Source organism: Anarrhichthys ocellatus, unplaced genomic scaffold, assembly GCF_004355925.1.
Source record: "Anarrhichthys ocellatus isolate YVR2014 unplaced genomic scaffold, GSC_Weel_1.0 scaffold15, whole genome shotgun sequence".
NCBI lineage: Eukaryota > Metazoa > Chordata > Actinopteri > Perciformes > Anarhichadidae > Anarrhichthys > Anarrhichthys ocellatus.
The window spans coordinates 8017291-8034426 of NW_022280045.1; the positions used below are offsets into that span (position 1 = coordinate 8017291).

General features: G+C 43.1%; 2 protein-coding genes and 4 non-coding genes across 7 annotated transcripts; 5 read left to right on the plus strand and 1 right to left on the minus strand.

Annotated features, from left to right (window-relative positions):
- The first annotated feature begins 348 nt into the window (after positions 1-348).
- On the plus strand, positions 349-5857 carry eif4a2 (eukaryotic translation initiation factor 4A2). The gene is made up of 11 exons (XM_031855261.1): positions 349-450; positions 1975-2026; positions 2150-2282; positions 2559-2698; positions 3091-3259; positions 3350-3459; positions 3777-3920; positions 4274-4411; positions 4504-4593; positions 4849-4928; positions 5010-5857. Exons 1-11 carry the CDS (start codon positions 422-424, stop codon positions 5152-5154), a joined length of 1230 nt encoding a protein of 409 aa, XP_031711121.1. The 5' UTR covers positions 349-421; the 3' UTR covers positions 5155-5857.
- On the plus strand, positions 2326-2398 carry LOC116387926 (small nucleolar RNA SNORD2). Its single transcript, XR_004213048.1, has one exon. It is a non-coding gene; the product is annotated as a small nucleolar RNA SNORD2 (small nucleolar RNA).
- LOC116387925 (small nucleolar RNA SNORD2) lies at positions 2924-2997 on the plus strand. The gene has a single exon (XR_004213047.1). It is a non-coding gene; the product is annotated as a small nucleolar RNA SNORD2 (small nucleolar RNA).
- LOC116387924 (small nucleolar RNA SNORA81) lies at positions 3507-3685 on the plus strand. The gene has a single exon (XR_004213046.1). It is a non-coding gene; the product is annotated as a small nucleolar RNA SNORA81 (small nucleolar RNA).
- LOC116387923 (small nucleolar RNA SNORA81) lies at positions 3997-4180 on the plus strand. The gene has a single exon (XR_004213045.1). It is a non-coding gene; the product is annotated as a small nucleolar RNA SNORA81 (small nucleolar RNA).
- A 4949-nt stretch (positions 5858-10806) lies between the features above and the next one.
- Positions 10807-16823, minus strand: b3gnt5b (UDP-GlcNAc:betaGal beta-1,3-N-acetylglucosaminyltransferase 5b). 2 transcript variants are annotated; one of them, XM_031855022.1, is made up of 2 exons: positions 16619-16823; positions 10807-13059 (listed from the first exon to the last, which is right to left on the minus strand). In XM_031855022.1, exon 2 carries the CDS (start codon positions 12755-12757, stop codon positions 11594-11596), a length of 1164 nt encoding a protein of 387 aa, XP_031710882.1. In that variant the 5' UTR covers positions 12758-13059; positions 16619-16823; the 3' UTR covers positions 10807-11593. The 2 variants fall into 2 exon arrangements, with proteins under 2 accessions (XP_031710882.1, XP_031710881.1); XM_031855021.1 differs by lacking the exon at positions 16619-16823 and adding an exon at positions 14597-14760.
- Positions 16824-17136: the final 313 nt, after the last annotated feature.

A 17136-nucleotide genomic window follows, 5' to 3' on the forward strand; every position in this document is an offset into this window, starting at 1 on the left:
GTATTTCATGAACTCCGTAATTGTATCATTACTGCAACTGTATTTCATTAACACCCCTTGTATCGGCCTCACACGAACCCTCTCTAAAAAAGATATTGCGCAACCTTGTCATGACTAGTTTTGTCCTTTCAGGGACACTGTAGCAGCCCAAGCACTACTTATTACTGCAATATCCTTCCGCTAAAAAATATAGTCTGGATTAGTTTTCACATTTTTAATGGTTATTGTAAGATATATTTGTTAAAATCAGATAGTGAATACAAGTTAGTGTGATCTAAACATTAAGTCAGTCAACTGAGGCTATATTATTGACGAAACTGAGCATTTTCACTTCAACAGGGAAAATAGTCCGGCTGCATAAAAGCAGTTGGCATTGCCATCAGCGATCTTTCCAGTCGCATGCTGAAGTTGGGAACGGATCATGTCTAGCGAGTCTGCTGATTACAACAGGTAACAATCGTACAATTGGTACATTAATAAAAATAAATAATAGTTTATGGTTCATGGGCACTTAAGAGTGCCATGGTTGTGTGCACGAGGCCGAATTATTTGTTATCTAGCTAACATTAGTTGGGCCCCAACCGCTGTGAGGGCGATTGGGTTGCTAACAGTGATGCTAGCCTTGTAACGGTTAGCTACACAGAATTTACAAACGTTACTAGCTGTTTGGATTTGGTTGCTTTTTCTTAACTCGATATGGAAGTTATTAAAACTGGGTTGTGTTTTTGTTTTTTTATTTACTTTGGTGTCGAAGCCGGTGGTTGTTGGTCGGAGTAACCGTTGGGCCTGGCTACCACTCGGCCTAGTTAGGCACCGGAAACCACCGTTGGCTCCACAGGCCCAACTGTCCGAGATATTGACTAACGCGTTTGATTCTCAAATTGACATGAATCCCCATCATCGGTGGTCGTATGAGCAGGCCTCTAACATTTAAGGGTCCCATCATCGGTAATTTATGGAGGAGCAGGTAATAGAGCCCTCGTGGGATTTGACACGTGCGTCCAGCAAAGCCCCGGACTCTGTAAAGAGATTGTGGGTACATCGTTGGTGGCGGAGCTCTGTTTATTCCCATTAAAGTAGCTTAGTGTCTCATAAAGCCTAAAAAAAGTTCGGCATCCATGGCCCTGTAGCGCATGCGCTTAAACTATTCCTTTAAATGTCGTCTCCCAGCCCTCGGCCCACCCTCGGTCCCATACACGTGAACGGAGTATGGGCAATTAACAAAAAACGCATTTTATAAATTAAGACCGAAACATAAAAAAAGAAATCTAACTTGCAGACACTTTTTCAAATGCGAGTCAATATGGGAAACGGTACCCCAAAGTTGTAATTCCAAAAGCTCGTTCCTCGTGGGGGTTAGATGCATCAGACCGGCATTACGTCATCCAGACTAGGCCGTCATCTCCTCACCCCTTTAGAGGGGGAGACTAGATGGCAACAGCCTGAGCAGAGGGAGGTGAAACATGTCTTCAGACTTTTACTTTAAACTAGTTCAAATGAACAATGCTGTGCCAAAGAGTTGCAAATCAATTGCAAAATGCTGGTCTCCGATTTGCTCCCCTGCAATGTCATTTAAAAAGATAATTGGGTGGGAGGGCTTTATAAGCTTAAGACCAGATCAGTGTTGCATCATCGCCCAGGCTGCAGCGCTCCCTTTCATGGGAAAGAAACAGGAAAATGCTGCAAAGCTCGACCGAGGCGTTAATGTTGAGATTTGAGGCACATGGCTCTGTGAATATTCACCGTTTGTGGAATCATGCAGATGACAATTGCTCAGTTTCAGGCAAGGTTACAGGGTAATAACAGGACAGGTATTTTAACGGTTTATAGAGATGCATAAACATGTCAAACTTAAATTGTGATGACATTAACATGTAGTTATTCTACCCTGAATAAATCTCTTCATTTTTTGTGATGGTAATATGATTGTGAGTTGACTTAAAAGTAAATTATCACCTGCCACTTTTCTTACAGTTCAAAAGACCATGGGGGGCCAGATGGAATGGAGCCTGATGGTGTCATCGAGGTAATAAATACGACAAAATTACATCAATCATAATTTTTTTTCACTGCTGAAATGCATATAAATATACCTCCAGCATGGACTTGGTGTGCGTACACTCAGTATCTTTTTCCTTTTTCACTTCAGAGCAACTGGACCGAGATTACGGACAACTTTGATGATATGAACCTGAAGGAGACTCTTCTCAGGGGAATATATGCATATGGTTTTGAAAAACCATCTGCCATTCAACAAAGGGCCATCATACCTTGCATCAAAGGTACAGAAACGTATTTAACTGACAAGTGTATTGTTCATGTTTTGAGTGAAGTGATGCTTGATCATCTTTCGGGACTTACCCAATAATGGGGATATCTTTTTTCTTACTGATCACTCAATACTGTTGTTTTTATACACTTTCTTGTTTACTGCAGGGAGGCGATCAAACTTGACATATTGTCATGTTTGTTGTATAAAAATATAAATGCACAATTGTAAAAATGAGTTAAAAGACATCTTTTCTCACTGTAACTAATATTTGTGTCCTTGCCCTCAGGCTATGATGTCATTGCCCAGGCCCAGTCGGGCACTGGCAAGACGGCCACGTTTGCCATCTCTATCTTGCAGCAGCTGGACATAGAGCTGAAGGAGACTCAGGCTCTGGTGCTGGCTCCCACCAGAGAGCTGGCTCAGCAGGTATGCTGTTTCTGAGGTCATTGACCTCCACAGTATCTCAGACCTAGACAGCATATTGAGGACACTGATTCAATTACTAAGGTACCCTTCTTTCGAAACTTCTCAAAATTCTGAAATTGTAACAGTATCCTCTTAAGATTGGTGTAGTCTCTGTCCATGGCTGCATTGGTCTAAGATCTGGCTTTGATTGTGGGTTGAAGTATTCACATGTTGCTGTGGAACACTGAGTGATATGATGGCATACCATCTTTCGGGACTGACTCTTCTATGGAGATTTTCTTGTATTTTACTGATCACTTTGAACAGTTCCACACACTGTGGGAATGTCACGCCGTCTGTATCGCACTTTATCCTGACGTGGTGTGTTTTATGGCCCTGGCCCAACTCATTAGATCCAGAAGGTCATTCTGGCTCTGGGGGACTACATGGGGTCAGCCTGCCACGCGTGCATCGGAGGGACGGATCTCCGTAGTGAAATACAGAAGCTCCAGGCTGAGGCCCCTCACATTGTGGTCGGCACACCAGGACGCGTGTTTGACATGCTCAACAGGGGACATTTGTGTAAGTGTAACTAGTAAACAGAATATTTTTCTCAAACAGTCTCTTCATTTCACAAATAAAAGCTTGACTTAATGCCACGTTTCTGCGCAGCTGCAAAATGCATCAAGATGTTTGTCCTGGACGAAGCTGACGAGATGTTGAGCCGGGGTTTCAAAGACCAAATCTACGAGATCTTCCAGAAGCAGAGCACCAACATTCAAGTAAGAGTCTTTGTGTTAAAGTACAACTCTGACATGTTTAATGTGGAACCCTTCTGCATAAACAGAAGTCTGCTATAATTGTGTGATTCAGATTTTGTTTCATGCAATAATGCTAGCAGAGTATTGCGTGGAAGGAGATTATTACACACTGTACTGGAAATGAGACGTGGTCGAACCTCTTTCTTAATGTTCGTTGGCCTCTGTCTCAAGGTGTAGTGCCACAATTAGGTCTTTGAATTTTGACTTTATGCTGCAACATTTATTGACTCAGTTTAGTGTTTTGGATCTTATGGTAACACGTTATGTGTTTTTAACAGGTGGTGCTGCTCTCTGCCACCATGCCAGCAGAGGTGTTGGAGGTGACCAAGAAGTTCATGCGAGAGCCCATTCGTATCTTGGTGAAGAAAGAAGAGCTTACCCTTGAGGGTATCAAGCAATTCTACATAAATGTGGAGCGAGAGGTGAGTTTATCCATAACGTGACACTGTGGTCGGTAACGTTTCAGCAAGCTGCCTCTCTGTTAGGAATATCAAATGTCCCTTCTCTTTAAAGCACCCTGCTAAAACTGCAGGAGCCAAGCCTCACCGGTTTAGCTCATGTGGCCGTGTAAGCATGGGTACACCAGGGAAGGAAATTAACGGCACAGTATAGGAAATGAGGCTCAGGAGGACCGCTTTCATAATGTCCAGTGTCCTTTGTCTCAATATCCTGTGTTACACGTTAGCTGCTTTTTATAGTGTAGATTTATATTAATGTTTGACTTGTCAGCTTAACAGTGTTCAGTTGACAATGCATTACTGTTGTTCATCTCCAGGAGTGGAAGCTGGACACCCTGTGTGATCTGTATGAGACGCTGACGATCACCCAGGCTGTCATCTTCCTCAACACCAGGAGGAAAGTGGACTGGTTGACCGAGAAGATGCACGCTAGAGACTTCACCGTCTCTGCTCTGGTACGGTTTGTTCTCTAAATTGATCATTTTGATCAATGCCATCGGTATTAATGCTGCACATTTTTCTAACTAAAACGATTCTCAATCTACAGCACGGTGATATGGACCAGAAGGAGCGTGATGTGATTATGAGGGAGTTCAGGTCGGGCTCAAGCAGAGTGTTGATCACCACTGATCTTCTGGTTAGTATGAGGTCTATGTATGGGGGGGGGGGGACATGTGTCATGAAGTTACAACCCAAATGTTTTTAATTGTGCAACAGTCCTAAAGTGACCAAGCAGTCGAAACTTTGGGCAGATTAGGGCTGGTACTCCACAATGGGTTTCTCTCCTGTAGAAATCTGTTACTTTGATACGAGCGACAAACGCAAGCGGAACTCGCTCCTATAACTGAAAACATTTTGTGAATGTTGTTACTCATCTTACTTTCCTCCTCAGGCTCGTGGGATTGATGTCCAGCAGGTTTCCTTGGTCATTAACTACGACCTTCCTACAAACCGAGAGAACTACATTCATAGGTAAGTGGCAACACGTATTGCATCATCATGCAAGTCTCTGTCTCCAGTGAGTTTAATGTGGCTCATCTTTGCTCTCTGCAGAATTGGCCGTGGCGGCCGTTTTGGCAGAAAAGGAGTTGCTATCAACTTCGTCACTGAGGAAGACAAGCGGATTCTTCGGGACATCGAGACGTTTTACAACACTACCGTGGAGGAGATGCCCATGAATGTGGCCGACCTGATTTGAGCCGTGAGGTTATTTTATAACTCGGTGATGGCGATCGTCCACTTGCATTGTGCTTATTATATTCGAGGGGGAAAAAAACAAACTTTTCAATGCTAAACCTTGGATCTGAGTTTAGGTGTGTGTTTAAAAGCGAGGTGACTTCTACGGTGGTCCTGCTCGGACAGTTGTAGATTCTAACCTCGACAGGTGGCTGTTTGGCGCTACAAAGTCATGGGGTCTGAAAATGTTAAGGTTCTTATCAGGTATTACTTTCCATGTTCAATCAAGATGTGTGTATTGGATGTTCTCCACCATTTAGTAACTTACTTGTGGACTAAAAGGTATAAGTGCTGTATAAAGTCTGCAAATTATGCTATACTAACCTGTGTATTGTGGGCTGCTTAATAGAGGCACTCATTATGTTTTACTGTCGCTTCACTTGCTCTTTTATTATCTTTTGTGAATGTTAATTTAAATGTACTTTTGTTTTTTAATCCCACTTGCTCTTTATGAATTCATAACCAGTTAACTGCGTTTTGCTGATGTGATTTTACCCTTACGAGAGTATATTGCTAATCCCCCCCCCCCCCTAGCTACTTTTGGGATTTCCTATTGTAGGTCTTAATAAACTGAAATTGCTGTGGATACACTTGCTTTGTTCACTGAACTGTGTAATGTGAGATGGAATTGCTTATTTTTCAGTAAACACAAATGTTGCACCATCCAGCAGGTACGCTGTTAATGACATTGCCTGAAAAGACTAAAAATACTTACTCTGATGTGTGTGGAGGATGTAGATGTCATAACATTATATACTTTCCACTTTCAGAGTTGATAAAACTCTGATAATTACAAATTGGTTTTTGAACTTGTTAAATTGAAGAAATTAGTTGACATGTCACTTTAAAGAAATAACACTTACACATTAGTTCAAATATCAGAAAATGGCTAGACTGCATGGTTTTGTGCTTTTACAACAATAGAATCAAAAATTATAGTTTTACTGGGACATTTTCTCCTGAGTATCTATCAAACTTTTTTTTTTAAAGGAGCTTTCAGAAAGAAACAAGCCACACCTGTGCCGTAGTGTAAGCCATAAGCATTAGCACAATCCCAAAATATTACAGGTGTCTTGCTGGGCACGGTTATGGAAGACTTGTGACTAAGCACCACCTACTGGCAAACAGCGCGTAAACCACCAGAATATTGAGTCACATTTAAAGTCTATTGGAGAAAACTGACAGTCAAATCAGTCATTTTACTGCATTAGGTCAAGGTGTCATGAAAGTCAAATTATAGTATGTTGAAAAGGGGAAATCGGTTTAGTCTGTCATAAAAGTCAGTCTGTCAAATGAGCTGTTGACAAAAATGTGATCAGTTTTTTTTTAATGGAGTTTGTCAATATATACTGACTTATAGTCATTGTTGCATACTACCTACTATTTTCTACATACTCTACTATGAATTCTTTCAAGGAACTTTTTGACATACTGTCCTATGACAGTGCTGCGGGAGTATGGGGTGCCGGACCCGCTACAACGGGCGATCCGGTCTCTGTACGACTGCAGTAGGAGCTGTGTCCGCATTCTCGGCAATGAGTCAGACACGTTCCCGGTGGGTGTTGGCCTCCGCCAGGGCTGCCCTTTGTCACCGGTCCTGTTCGTGATTTTCATGGACAGGATATCTAGGCGCAGCCTGGGGGCGGAGAACGTCAGTCTCGGGATCGCTTCTCTGCTATTTGCAGATGATGTGGTCCTGTTAGCCTCCTCGGATCGTGACCTCCAGCATTCACTGGGGCGGTTTGCAGCCGAGTGTGAAGCGGCGGGGATGAGAGTTAGCACCTCCAAATCTGAGGCCATGGTTCTCTGCCGGAAACCGGTGGATTGCTCGCTCCAGGTGGGGACGGAGTGCCTACCTCAAGCGAAGGAGTTCAAGTATCTCGGGGTCTTGTTCACAAGTGAGGGTAAGATGGAGCGGGAGATCGACAGGCGGATCGGTGCAGCTGCAGCAGTAAAGCAGGCGCTGCACCGGACCGTCTTGGTGAAGAGGGAGCTGAGCCGGAAGGCAAAGCTCTCAATTTACCACTCGGTCTACGTTCCTACCCTCACCTATGGTCACGAACTCTGGGTCGTGACCGAAAGGACAAGGTCGCGGCTACAAGCGGCCGAAATGAGCTTCCTCCGTAGGGTGGCTGGGCTCAGCCTTAGAGATAGGGTAAGGAGCTCAGTCATCAGGAGGGAGCTTGGAGTAGAGCCGCTACTCCTTCGCGTCGAAAGGAGTCAGCTGAGGTGGTTCGGGCATCTAATTAGGATGCCTCCTGGACGCCTCCCACTGGAGGTTTTCCAGGCACGTCCAACTGGGAAGAGACCCCGGGGAAGACCCAGAATACGCTGGAGAGATTACATCTCCCAGCTGGCCTGGGAACGCCTCGGGATCCCCCAGAATGAGCTGGAACATGTTGCCGGTGAGAGGGAGGTCTGGGTCGGCCTGCTTGAGCTGCTGCCACCGCGACCCGACCCCGGATAAGCGGTGGAAAATGGATGGATGGATGGATGTCCTATGACTTCTATTTCTTGTCCAACTATACTGACATTTTTCAATTTGCTATACTATAACGTTTTCATGATATTTTACAACGCAGTATGATTTTTAAACGTACTGCATGACTTTTTATATTTCTCGTCAAACTATACACTGCGTGCACAATTAGGCAAGTTGTATTTTTGAGGATTCATTTTACTATTGAACAACCACAGTGCTCTCGGTCAATCCACATAGATATTCTAAGAAACCTCACTTTTACTTTCTTAAATATTCAGGTTTGAGGTTTATTAACATTTTGGATTGACCGACAGCAGTGTTCAATAATAAAATGAATCCTTGAAAAATACAACTTGCCTAATAATTGTGCACGCAGTGTACTATGACAGTTTTCGACACGCTATACTATGATTTTAACTATATGATTCTTTTCACAACATTTTTTTACATGCTATACTATTACGTTTTATGCCGTTTTAGACGTACTATACTATGAGTTTCATGAAATGTTTTGACTTTTTCTCCCGATTTATTTAACATACTATACCATGACTTGTTTCGTGACATTTTTCTACATACTGTATTATGATTTCATTTCATGATTGTATTTTTCGACACTCTTTTTCATGTTTTTGAACATACTATACTATGACTCTACATGATATTTTTCAATTTTCTATGCTTTGACTTTTTCATGACATTTCTCTCTACTGTACTTTGACTTACTGATATTTACAACATACTACATCATGACTTCAAATGACATTTCTCAACATATTACAATACGACTGTTTTCAGCATACTATACTATGACTACCATTTTAATGACATGTTTTGACAAACTACACCATGACTTTTTACGTGACATTTTTCAACATATTGTACTGTGACTCTTAACATGATATTTTTCAATTTACTATATTATGACTTTTTCATGACTTTTAAATGACATACTATATCGTGACGTGTTTCATGACATTTGTTAACATACTGTATTATGACTTTTTTATGATGTTTTTGAACATACTTTCCTTTTATCGACATTGTATACTTCGTCTTTTTTATTCAGTTTTATGTGCAAACCATTTTCTATCACTAAATTTCCATTGGCACACAGGAATGAAATGTGTTTTTTTTCAAGTTTAGACTAATGACTCAAAGCATATTTGGACATTGCACAAATACAGTGTCTGGTAATGTCTGTTAAAGATGAACTGCCTCATGAGTGGCTGTATTGCTGTCACGCTATCACGACTGTGAGATAGTAGAAAGTGATGAAATTACGAGGTTGTTATGCTCGTGATATCTTCTTTCGTATCTGCATGGAAAAATACAGTAGCTAGTATAGTTTAGCATAAAGACTGGACACAGAACTTTGTTGTTGTTGTTGCTGTCATGCTGTTTCCTGTCTTTGTGCTAAGCTACGCTAACCATCTGCTGGCTGTAGCCTCATATGCAGTGTAGTAGAGAGTAGTATCAATGTTCCTATCTAGGCAGGCAAGCAAATATGTGTACAATAATGTAAAAACTAAGTCTTTTTAAAGACCTATTTTCATATGAACTTTTGTGCCTTGCCAAATAAATTGTGTAAACATCGTATTCCGGGATCGGCTTTCTCTTTTAAAGTTGTTTCTTATTAAAAAGCTATGTTATAGCTCACCCATGGGGCTCAGCTGGCACATTGATCAGCACTGTCTTCACTTATATTTAGCACATCAACTTTGTTAACACAATTATTTGGCAAAGCCACCTCTTGGGGAGTGACTGAAGATGAGCTTCATTGTTCGGATGACAAAAATCTACAGCTGGCTCCCTGTGGGCCAGTTCTCTAAAATGTAAGTGTCTACTGACTTGACCAGAGTGTTTCACTGCAAAGATCACTTCCAGTGAATCTAACAACAAACTAGTTCCTATATCTCCCAGGGACATTATACTAAACAGCTCACATATTGTACATGACATCAGATTTTATTCATTTAAATAAATTGCATATTTATCATCTGTGCATATCTTTAATACAAACCCCCCCAGTCAGTTACAGCCGTAGCAAACAGATGTAGGCAGCTGGTTCCTGTGAATCCTGTGAATTCTTCTTCTTTATGTGCTGCCTTGGAAACAGAGCAGCTGTCAGGAGAACAGCTAATCCAGGCAACATCACATTTCAGGTGGAGGTGCATTAATAAACATTTCGACAATTCATAGTAGGTCGAGGTGAGATGAGGGACACTGAGACAGTGATATTTAAATAAAAAGGGAATTTACTGAGATGAGATTTGGTAAAAGTTTAATATTCTCAGAGATGAAACCTGGATATTGCTGCAGCAGAAATTGGATATACAATAGTTTAAGTCATGAATATTGCAAATGAACACAAAAGCAATGTGGTGACGTGTGAACATCTTAATGTCTCTTGGTTTATGAACAGTCTGAAATGATACTTCAGGTTAGATGTTTCTCCCGACCTGATTTAAGCATCATTTTCAGTCACACAATTAAAAAAATTACGTCCAGTTTTTTTGATGACGTTCTGGCCTATATGCCCGGGTATTGTTGGCTCTACGTATCACATGTCAGGTGGGAAAAAAAACTAAACAAAATCATAGTCCAAGTCCATTCCTTCACTTATGAAGATGTGTCTGGACGTGTCTGGATGTGTTTGGATGTGTCTGGATGCCTTTGGATGCGTCTGGATGCCTTTGGATGCGTCTGGATGCCTTTGGATGTGTCTGGATGTGTTTGGATGCGTCTGGATGCGTTTGGTGGAGCCCTTTCATGCAACATGTTTGCACTTGCACTCTCATGAGGCTTGTGTCGCACTTCGAACCCCACCCTGCTGCTCAGCAAACGGCTGCTATGGAGAGGATGGGAAAAACTTTTTTTGTGCAGTAATCGGCATATTACACACATTTCCGAGCATTGCTTCATGCTGTGGGTCCACTGCATTGTGGTTCCATGATTCACCCAAAGTAAGGAAGTTATTGTTGTGACATTCTGATACACATGGAGTTTCCGAATAGATGTTAGATTATTGATACTACTACTAAGACTAATATAATAATAATAATAATAATAATAATAATAAAATAATAATAATAATAATAATAAAACACTGACTTTCACGTAGGAGATTTTATTTCATAAAAAAAGCCTTTTCACAAATCGAATTACAAAAAAAGATCTTATAACAAGAAAATGTTCAATTAAGAGCCATCGTGTTTTTGCTCATCATTACATCATTATTATTTTCAGCACACGAACCGTTTCTAAAGTCTTCTCACTGACGCATCTATTCGACTTCAATGTGAGGAATTTTACACTTCGTGACATGGAGACATTTTTAGATTTGCCACATCACTGACTGACATATCACTGCATATCATCATTGTGCTTCTGGAACAAGCAGATATGTTACTTCTGCATTTTACTTTTAAAGTAATGACATTGATACATGTCAGTAAGAGAAGCATCCTGTTTTTGGAGTGTTACAAAGTTGTGCAACGTGCATGTGTGTCGCAGCAGTGGAAATAAAACCCAAGATCAGGCTTATAATCAACCGGCTGAGACGGAAAACCAATTAAAATCTCATTTGTGAGAACAGGGGGTTTGGGACTACATGTAAACAGCATCAGTTTAGGAACTATTTTAACACATTCTGTCACCAATGCAAAGCCAGCCTTATTACATTTCTAAACCACCAAAACTAGCTTGTTGCTGATCTAATACTAGCAGTGTCAAGCATGAACTTGATCTCTTTTTGCCTTCTGGAAACACAGAACACCCGCTCCAGTGTTTTGACATCGGTGTCCGACTGAAAGGACTGAGGTAATATTTGCAGCGACGATCCTCCATTCATTTTAACCTGTGACACACTCTCTCTCGCTGTCACATACTGACCCACACACGCAAACCTGACGTAATACTAAAAAAAGGCTGCTTTGCAAGGGTAGGTGTTCAAATGGTAGGGTTTACAAAGGAGAGACATTTTCACGGCTGTGCAGTACAGCCTCCCTATGAGCCCAGTGGTCTTCTGCTTCACCTGCGGGTGGGTCGCTGCCTTCCACAGGTCATAGATATCCTCCACGTGACCATGTGAGGTCATCATCTGGTCATAGATACACGTGTGGTAGGGTGCTTTGCCCTCACCTGAGAAATAGACGTGGTCCTGCGGAGACACACCAACAGCGTTGGCGCAGATGCCCATGAACACATCGTCTATGTAAAGAGAGGCGTTCAGGGTCAGCGTGGCTTGGTAGATTTTGTCAGCTACGTCCCTGGAGACAACATACCCTGCTCCAGCTGTGTAGTCAGGGTACGACAACCACTGGTACATCTTAAAGGGCACATAGTACTTGCTGTCTTTGCTGCGGATCGGCGGTGCCCCTCTGTGCACTCGACCAACCCAAAGGTCTGTGACGCCCCTGCTGCTCATGTCCTGCAGGTAGCTCACCAGGTTGGGCATGTGGATGAAGATGTCGTCGTCAGCCGTCATGAGGAAGCGAGCATGTGCGCAGCGGCTGTGCATCCAGTGGAACTGCAGGATCAGCTTCAGGGTCAGGTTGTGGAAGGAGTCTAAAAAGTCTTGTTGGATCAAATCGCCACTGAGACGGTCCTCGCGGAGGAGCTGCTCCTGAAAACCAACCCTGCTCCCCGTGCTACACGAGGGCCCCACCTTCTTGGCCGGCAGTGTTCCTAAGGCGAACACCACCTTCACCGTCACTCCCAGGGCGTTTTGGATGTAGCTCTCATTGCCCCAGGTGGATCTGATGGCATTTCGCCTCTCAATGTTCTCCGGGGATGATTTGACAAAGAGGAGGAGGAGGATGTCTTTGTCGACACACTTATCCGAGTGGTCCAGCAGGTAGCGGAAGCTGCTGAAGCTTCTGGCCTGCTCACGTGAGACGGTGAAGCTCTTGTTGATGTAGGTGAAGCGGTTGACAAGGTAGCGGTAGGAGTAGGACTTGACGTGGCCGATCACGTGGTTGTCCAGCTGCTCCCAGCAAACCATCACCACTGACAGCACCAGGCATGTGGTCATCAGCTGCACAAAGTGGCATTTTCGTATCCGGCGGAAATTCACAAACATTCTGGAATCTTGTCACCCAGTGGCGCCGGTCCCCGTCTGGTTGGTGATGGCGGTGAAGCGGCTGGTTGTGCTTGTGTACGTGAGAGAGGAAGTGAGATGGTTGTGGAGGTTGAGCGTGTTGTTGCAGTGCCTCAGAGCAGCACTTGCTGGAACTTCCATCCTAGGCTTTCCACATTCGGCAGGAGACTTAGGCGGTGGTGGAAGTCACTGGGTCTGCTGGGAAACGTCCTGCATCTCAACAGAATCACTCGCAGAGTCGCCCAACAGCTGGAGAGTCATCTTTCACCCGGGAAGCGGTCATCCTTAAGTGATGAGAAGAAAGAGGACAATAACTGTGGAGTTTGATAAATACTTTGTTGAAACACACAAGTGCTTCTCTCTTTCTTTGGTTTCAAAAGGAGGGAGTGAAAATATAAAAATACCAGGTGTTCTCAAGGTGTGCTTGGCCAATATCCTCCCTATTGTTCTGTACCAATATCTTGTTGAGTTATGATATAGGAAGCATTTACTATTTCATGATGTGCTGCATAGACGCAGCAATCTGTAAAGGTCGTGAATAGATTATCTGCCATCAATTTAAGCAATTAAACCTCAGGATGTCAATGAAAATAGAGATAAACATTTTGATACAAAACAAAGGACTTTCATTTATCGGTCACTCAGAGAATCATTGACACTGTATCAGCAGAAACGATGCTAAACAGAACTTGGCTAGACCTGCTTGTGTTCAGGCTTTTTTTTTTGCAGGAGCAATAACGTTAGCTGAGTCAAAAGTTAGCGGGCGGGGTGAAAGGGACGGATCAACTGAATACAAAAGCCAACACAGCAAATGTGCCAATGCAAGCCAGTCCATAATGGAGGGGTTTAAGGGGCAGACCCACTGAAATTGCTGAGAGTCATGGAAAGCATTGAACACAATGGAATAACTCAGCAGCACAATGCGGGACAAGAATAGTCTGCTTCCGGCTGGCCCTGGGCTGAAAGCGAGGGGGGGGGGGGATCATGATGGTCCTGGGGCCTGGGACTCCCACTGCACCCCGAGAGCTTTTTAAACATCATTGGATGGCCTGTGCCTAATGGGGTCACTGGCTCAGAATGGCTCTCTTCCTCTCTCTAATAATGAGAAACTATGCCTCACCTCTGTTACATCCAATTATTTACTACTTTTCCAGGGTGGGCAACATACCTTACTTTACAGCCTACTTGTCACAAAGAATATTCAAGTTATGAATGCTTACAGCTGTCAGTGATTTACCAGAAGGTAACATCCTTTTTACTGGCCAATATGGAGATAAGCCTACATCCCTGCTGGACTGTGACCTGCCCACTTAACATATGAATATGGGAGTATAAGAGAGGATTTATGGGCATGCAATTGGGCAAAACAACTGGAATATATATTTTTCCAGCAGAAGAGTGTTGGGCTGTACTACTTTGACATTTTCTCTATTTTCAATATCAACCCTTTTCCTTACATGATCATCATTGTGTTGTGTGTTCTGGTAATGTGCGTGAGTGCACAATGGTTGCAAGTAGTTTCTTAGAATTCATTTAGTTTAGATTGTTGCCTGAAAGCGCTGCCACTACCCCGTCCTGTTCAGAGGCTGTTCTGCTGTCGCTCACTCAGCCTGAGCACTGTACTACTACACGCAGCACAGATACAAGTGTTGATCCTCACCCCTCTGTCTCAGCGAAGTCTAAAACAAGCGTCGTGAAAGAGAACCAACGCCCCCCCCTAGCATATTTCCAAAGTCACCGTTTGTATAAATAGATTTGAAACACACAGCGGGGAGGGAAGGAAAATCACACATCACTCAAGCTGATCACCACAACACTCACCGGCCAAACAGAAGATATGTGTGTGAATCCAAAAAATCTCCTTTCCCTTCTTCTCTGCTGCACAGACACGCCTCTCTGCTTGAAGTTTACTTTTCCTTAAGATGACAGGAGGTGAGATGGTTGTCAGACCAACCGCTCTTTAAAACAGTCAAACCCTTTTTCTCTGATCCGTGCTCTGCCCTCTGTCAGTGGACTGTAATTTGTTAATGTGCCGGTGCTTCTCTATCCCCTCCCACTTTCTCTTTCCTCTTTCAGTGTGGGGGTGGTCTGCCGTCTGCGAGGGTGGTTGTAGAGAGAGGCCGGCCCTCTATGCCTCATATTTGTTCTGCTCGGCCTGAGTGATGTCAAGTTCTGTAATTTTAAAATAGTATAAGTATACAAACTAGTGTAATAAGCGCCTCGTGGCTGTATGCCTCCACCAACCAGTCAAGTAGCAGTTTGTGTCTTCATAAATGTATCCCGGTGGACATTTGTGTGAACATATGAATTCTTGTGAGGCCACAGTGACCCTTTGACCACCAAATTATCATCAGTTCATCCTTAAGTCCAAGTGGACGTTTGTCCCACATGCAATGACGAAACTCCCCTCCAGATTTCCCTGAGATATTGTGTTCACGAGAATAGGACGGACGGACGGATAGACAGACAAACAGACGCACACTAAACATTATGCCTCCGGCCACAGATAGCCATCGTAGAGGCGTAACAAGTGTCTGCCTGCTTCTTGCAACACTGATTTCTTTTCCTGTTCAAAGTCTTTCAAATCTCTTGACCAAACTAAATAAACTGCCTCTTTTGTATCCTTATGACTTTCATCATCCTGAACTTTCTTCTAGCACCACCAGCAGTACAGCGGTATTCACTTACCCAGTAAAATACTTCAGCAGATGCCAGATCAATTGGTTTAAAATGTGGTATTCGTGGGTCCCAGGTGACCCTGGTATCCTGATGTTTATCGACATCTGCTGACTGTTCCATTCACCACTGTACTCCTGTGTGAACCATAATGTGATTAAGTAAACCGAATAAGGCATTTGCATGCTCCCGTAGCTGTGCCTACGGTGTAGAATTGTAAGTCGCTTTGGATAAAAGCGTCTGCTAAATGACTGTAATGTAATGTAATGTAATGTAATGCTCTCACGTGGTTTAAGATTCCTCACGAAGAAGCTCTGTGTGTGAACGTGTCATGGTGGTTCGTCTACACTTATTTCTTATCTGTGTGGACAGACTTGTAAACAGTCAAATCGCAATGATTTACAGAGAGACTGTAGGAGAACAGCAGGTTTAGATGTATTTTATGAGAGTTGGAAAGATGCAATGAGGACAAACTGCAGTCAAAGAAGCGAGAACTTCCTCAAGATAATCGACTCAGTGCCCCCCCCATCATTTTACTGATGCATCACAAGAGATGTTTTTTTTACGAGTAGAGTCAAGGACATCCGACTGTGTTTTACATCTCAGTTGGTACATTCCTGGATATTTTAGCAATTTTAAACCTTGCTGTCCTTTTTAGCTGAAATCATATGAAATCAACCACGTGCAATCTGGACTTTATACCAACTACATTCCTTAAAGAGGTTATTAATACAGTTGGTTCCAGTAGTTTATATATTAATAGCTCATTAGCAACAGGCACAACGTTCCATCAACTCTTAAAGATGCTGTGGTCCAACCATCTTTTAAATAACCTAATCTTGATCCCTCTGTTCTTAGCAATTTTAGACCCATTTCTAAACTTCTGTTTCTATCAAGTTTTAGAGAAAGTGGTTTCAACCCAGCTTTTATGTCTTAATAACGTTTTAGAGAAGTTTTAATCAGGTTTTAGAGCTTTACATGGCACAGAAACCGGCCTCCTCGAGGTATCCAATAATCTCCTTTTAGCAGCTGCGACACAGGTGAGAGCTCCATTTGAATTCTATTAGACCGGAGTGCAGCCTTTGACACAATAGACCATTTTAATCAACCGTCTTCAAACCTGGGTTGGCATCAAGGACGCTGCACATAAGTTGCTTTTATTCTTACCTTTTAGATAGAACTGTGACGACCCTGTCTGCCTGTGGCTGCTTTCCTTGCAGGCGTGGCAGAGGATCGTCAGGCAGAGTGGGAACACCTGAGGCAATTAACAGCAGGCTGGAGGTGAGACAGATACAGGGGATAAAATCCTGACGCGAAGAATGGGGTTGAGGGTGTTGCCTGTCCCGGTGCATACGCTGAATCGAGACCAGTGTTACCAGTGGAACCAGTGTTACCAGTGGAACCAGTGGAAGGGATTGACGTGATTTTGGGCAACGCCCTCTGATAGTCACTCCCTCTCCTTCAGCCTGAGAGTGTTGTAAACTTTCCCGAAGCAGAGAGCAGATCCAGTCTTGGAGGAGTTGTTTGGATCAGTGCTGTCAGTTGGTGAGGTGAAACATGTTTCCAGGGGCTACCTCCTTCAGGATGGTATTTTGGTGAGGAAGTGGGTGCCCCATGGTGAGGATTTTATTGGGGATCCCATTTTTCAAGTTGTCATTCCAGCCAAGCTTCGTGGTCATGTGTTA

Coding starts and splice junctions, on each gene's coding strand:
- eif4a2 (XM_031855261.1), top strand. CDS start 422: ATGTCTAGCGAGTCTGCTGATTACAACAG. Junction 2,283..2,558: donor CATCATACCTTGCATCAAAG/GTACAGAAACGT, acceptor CCTTGCCCTCAG/GCTATGATGTCATTGCCCAG. Junction 3,921..4,273: donor ACATAAATGTGGAGCGAGAG/GTGAGTTTATCC, acceptor GTTCATCTCCAG/GAGTGGAAGCTGGACACCCT.
- b3gnt5b (XM_031855022.1), bottom strand. CDS start 12,757: ATGTTTGTGAATTTCCGCCGGATACGAAAATGCCACTTTGTGCAGCTG.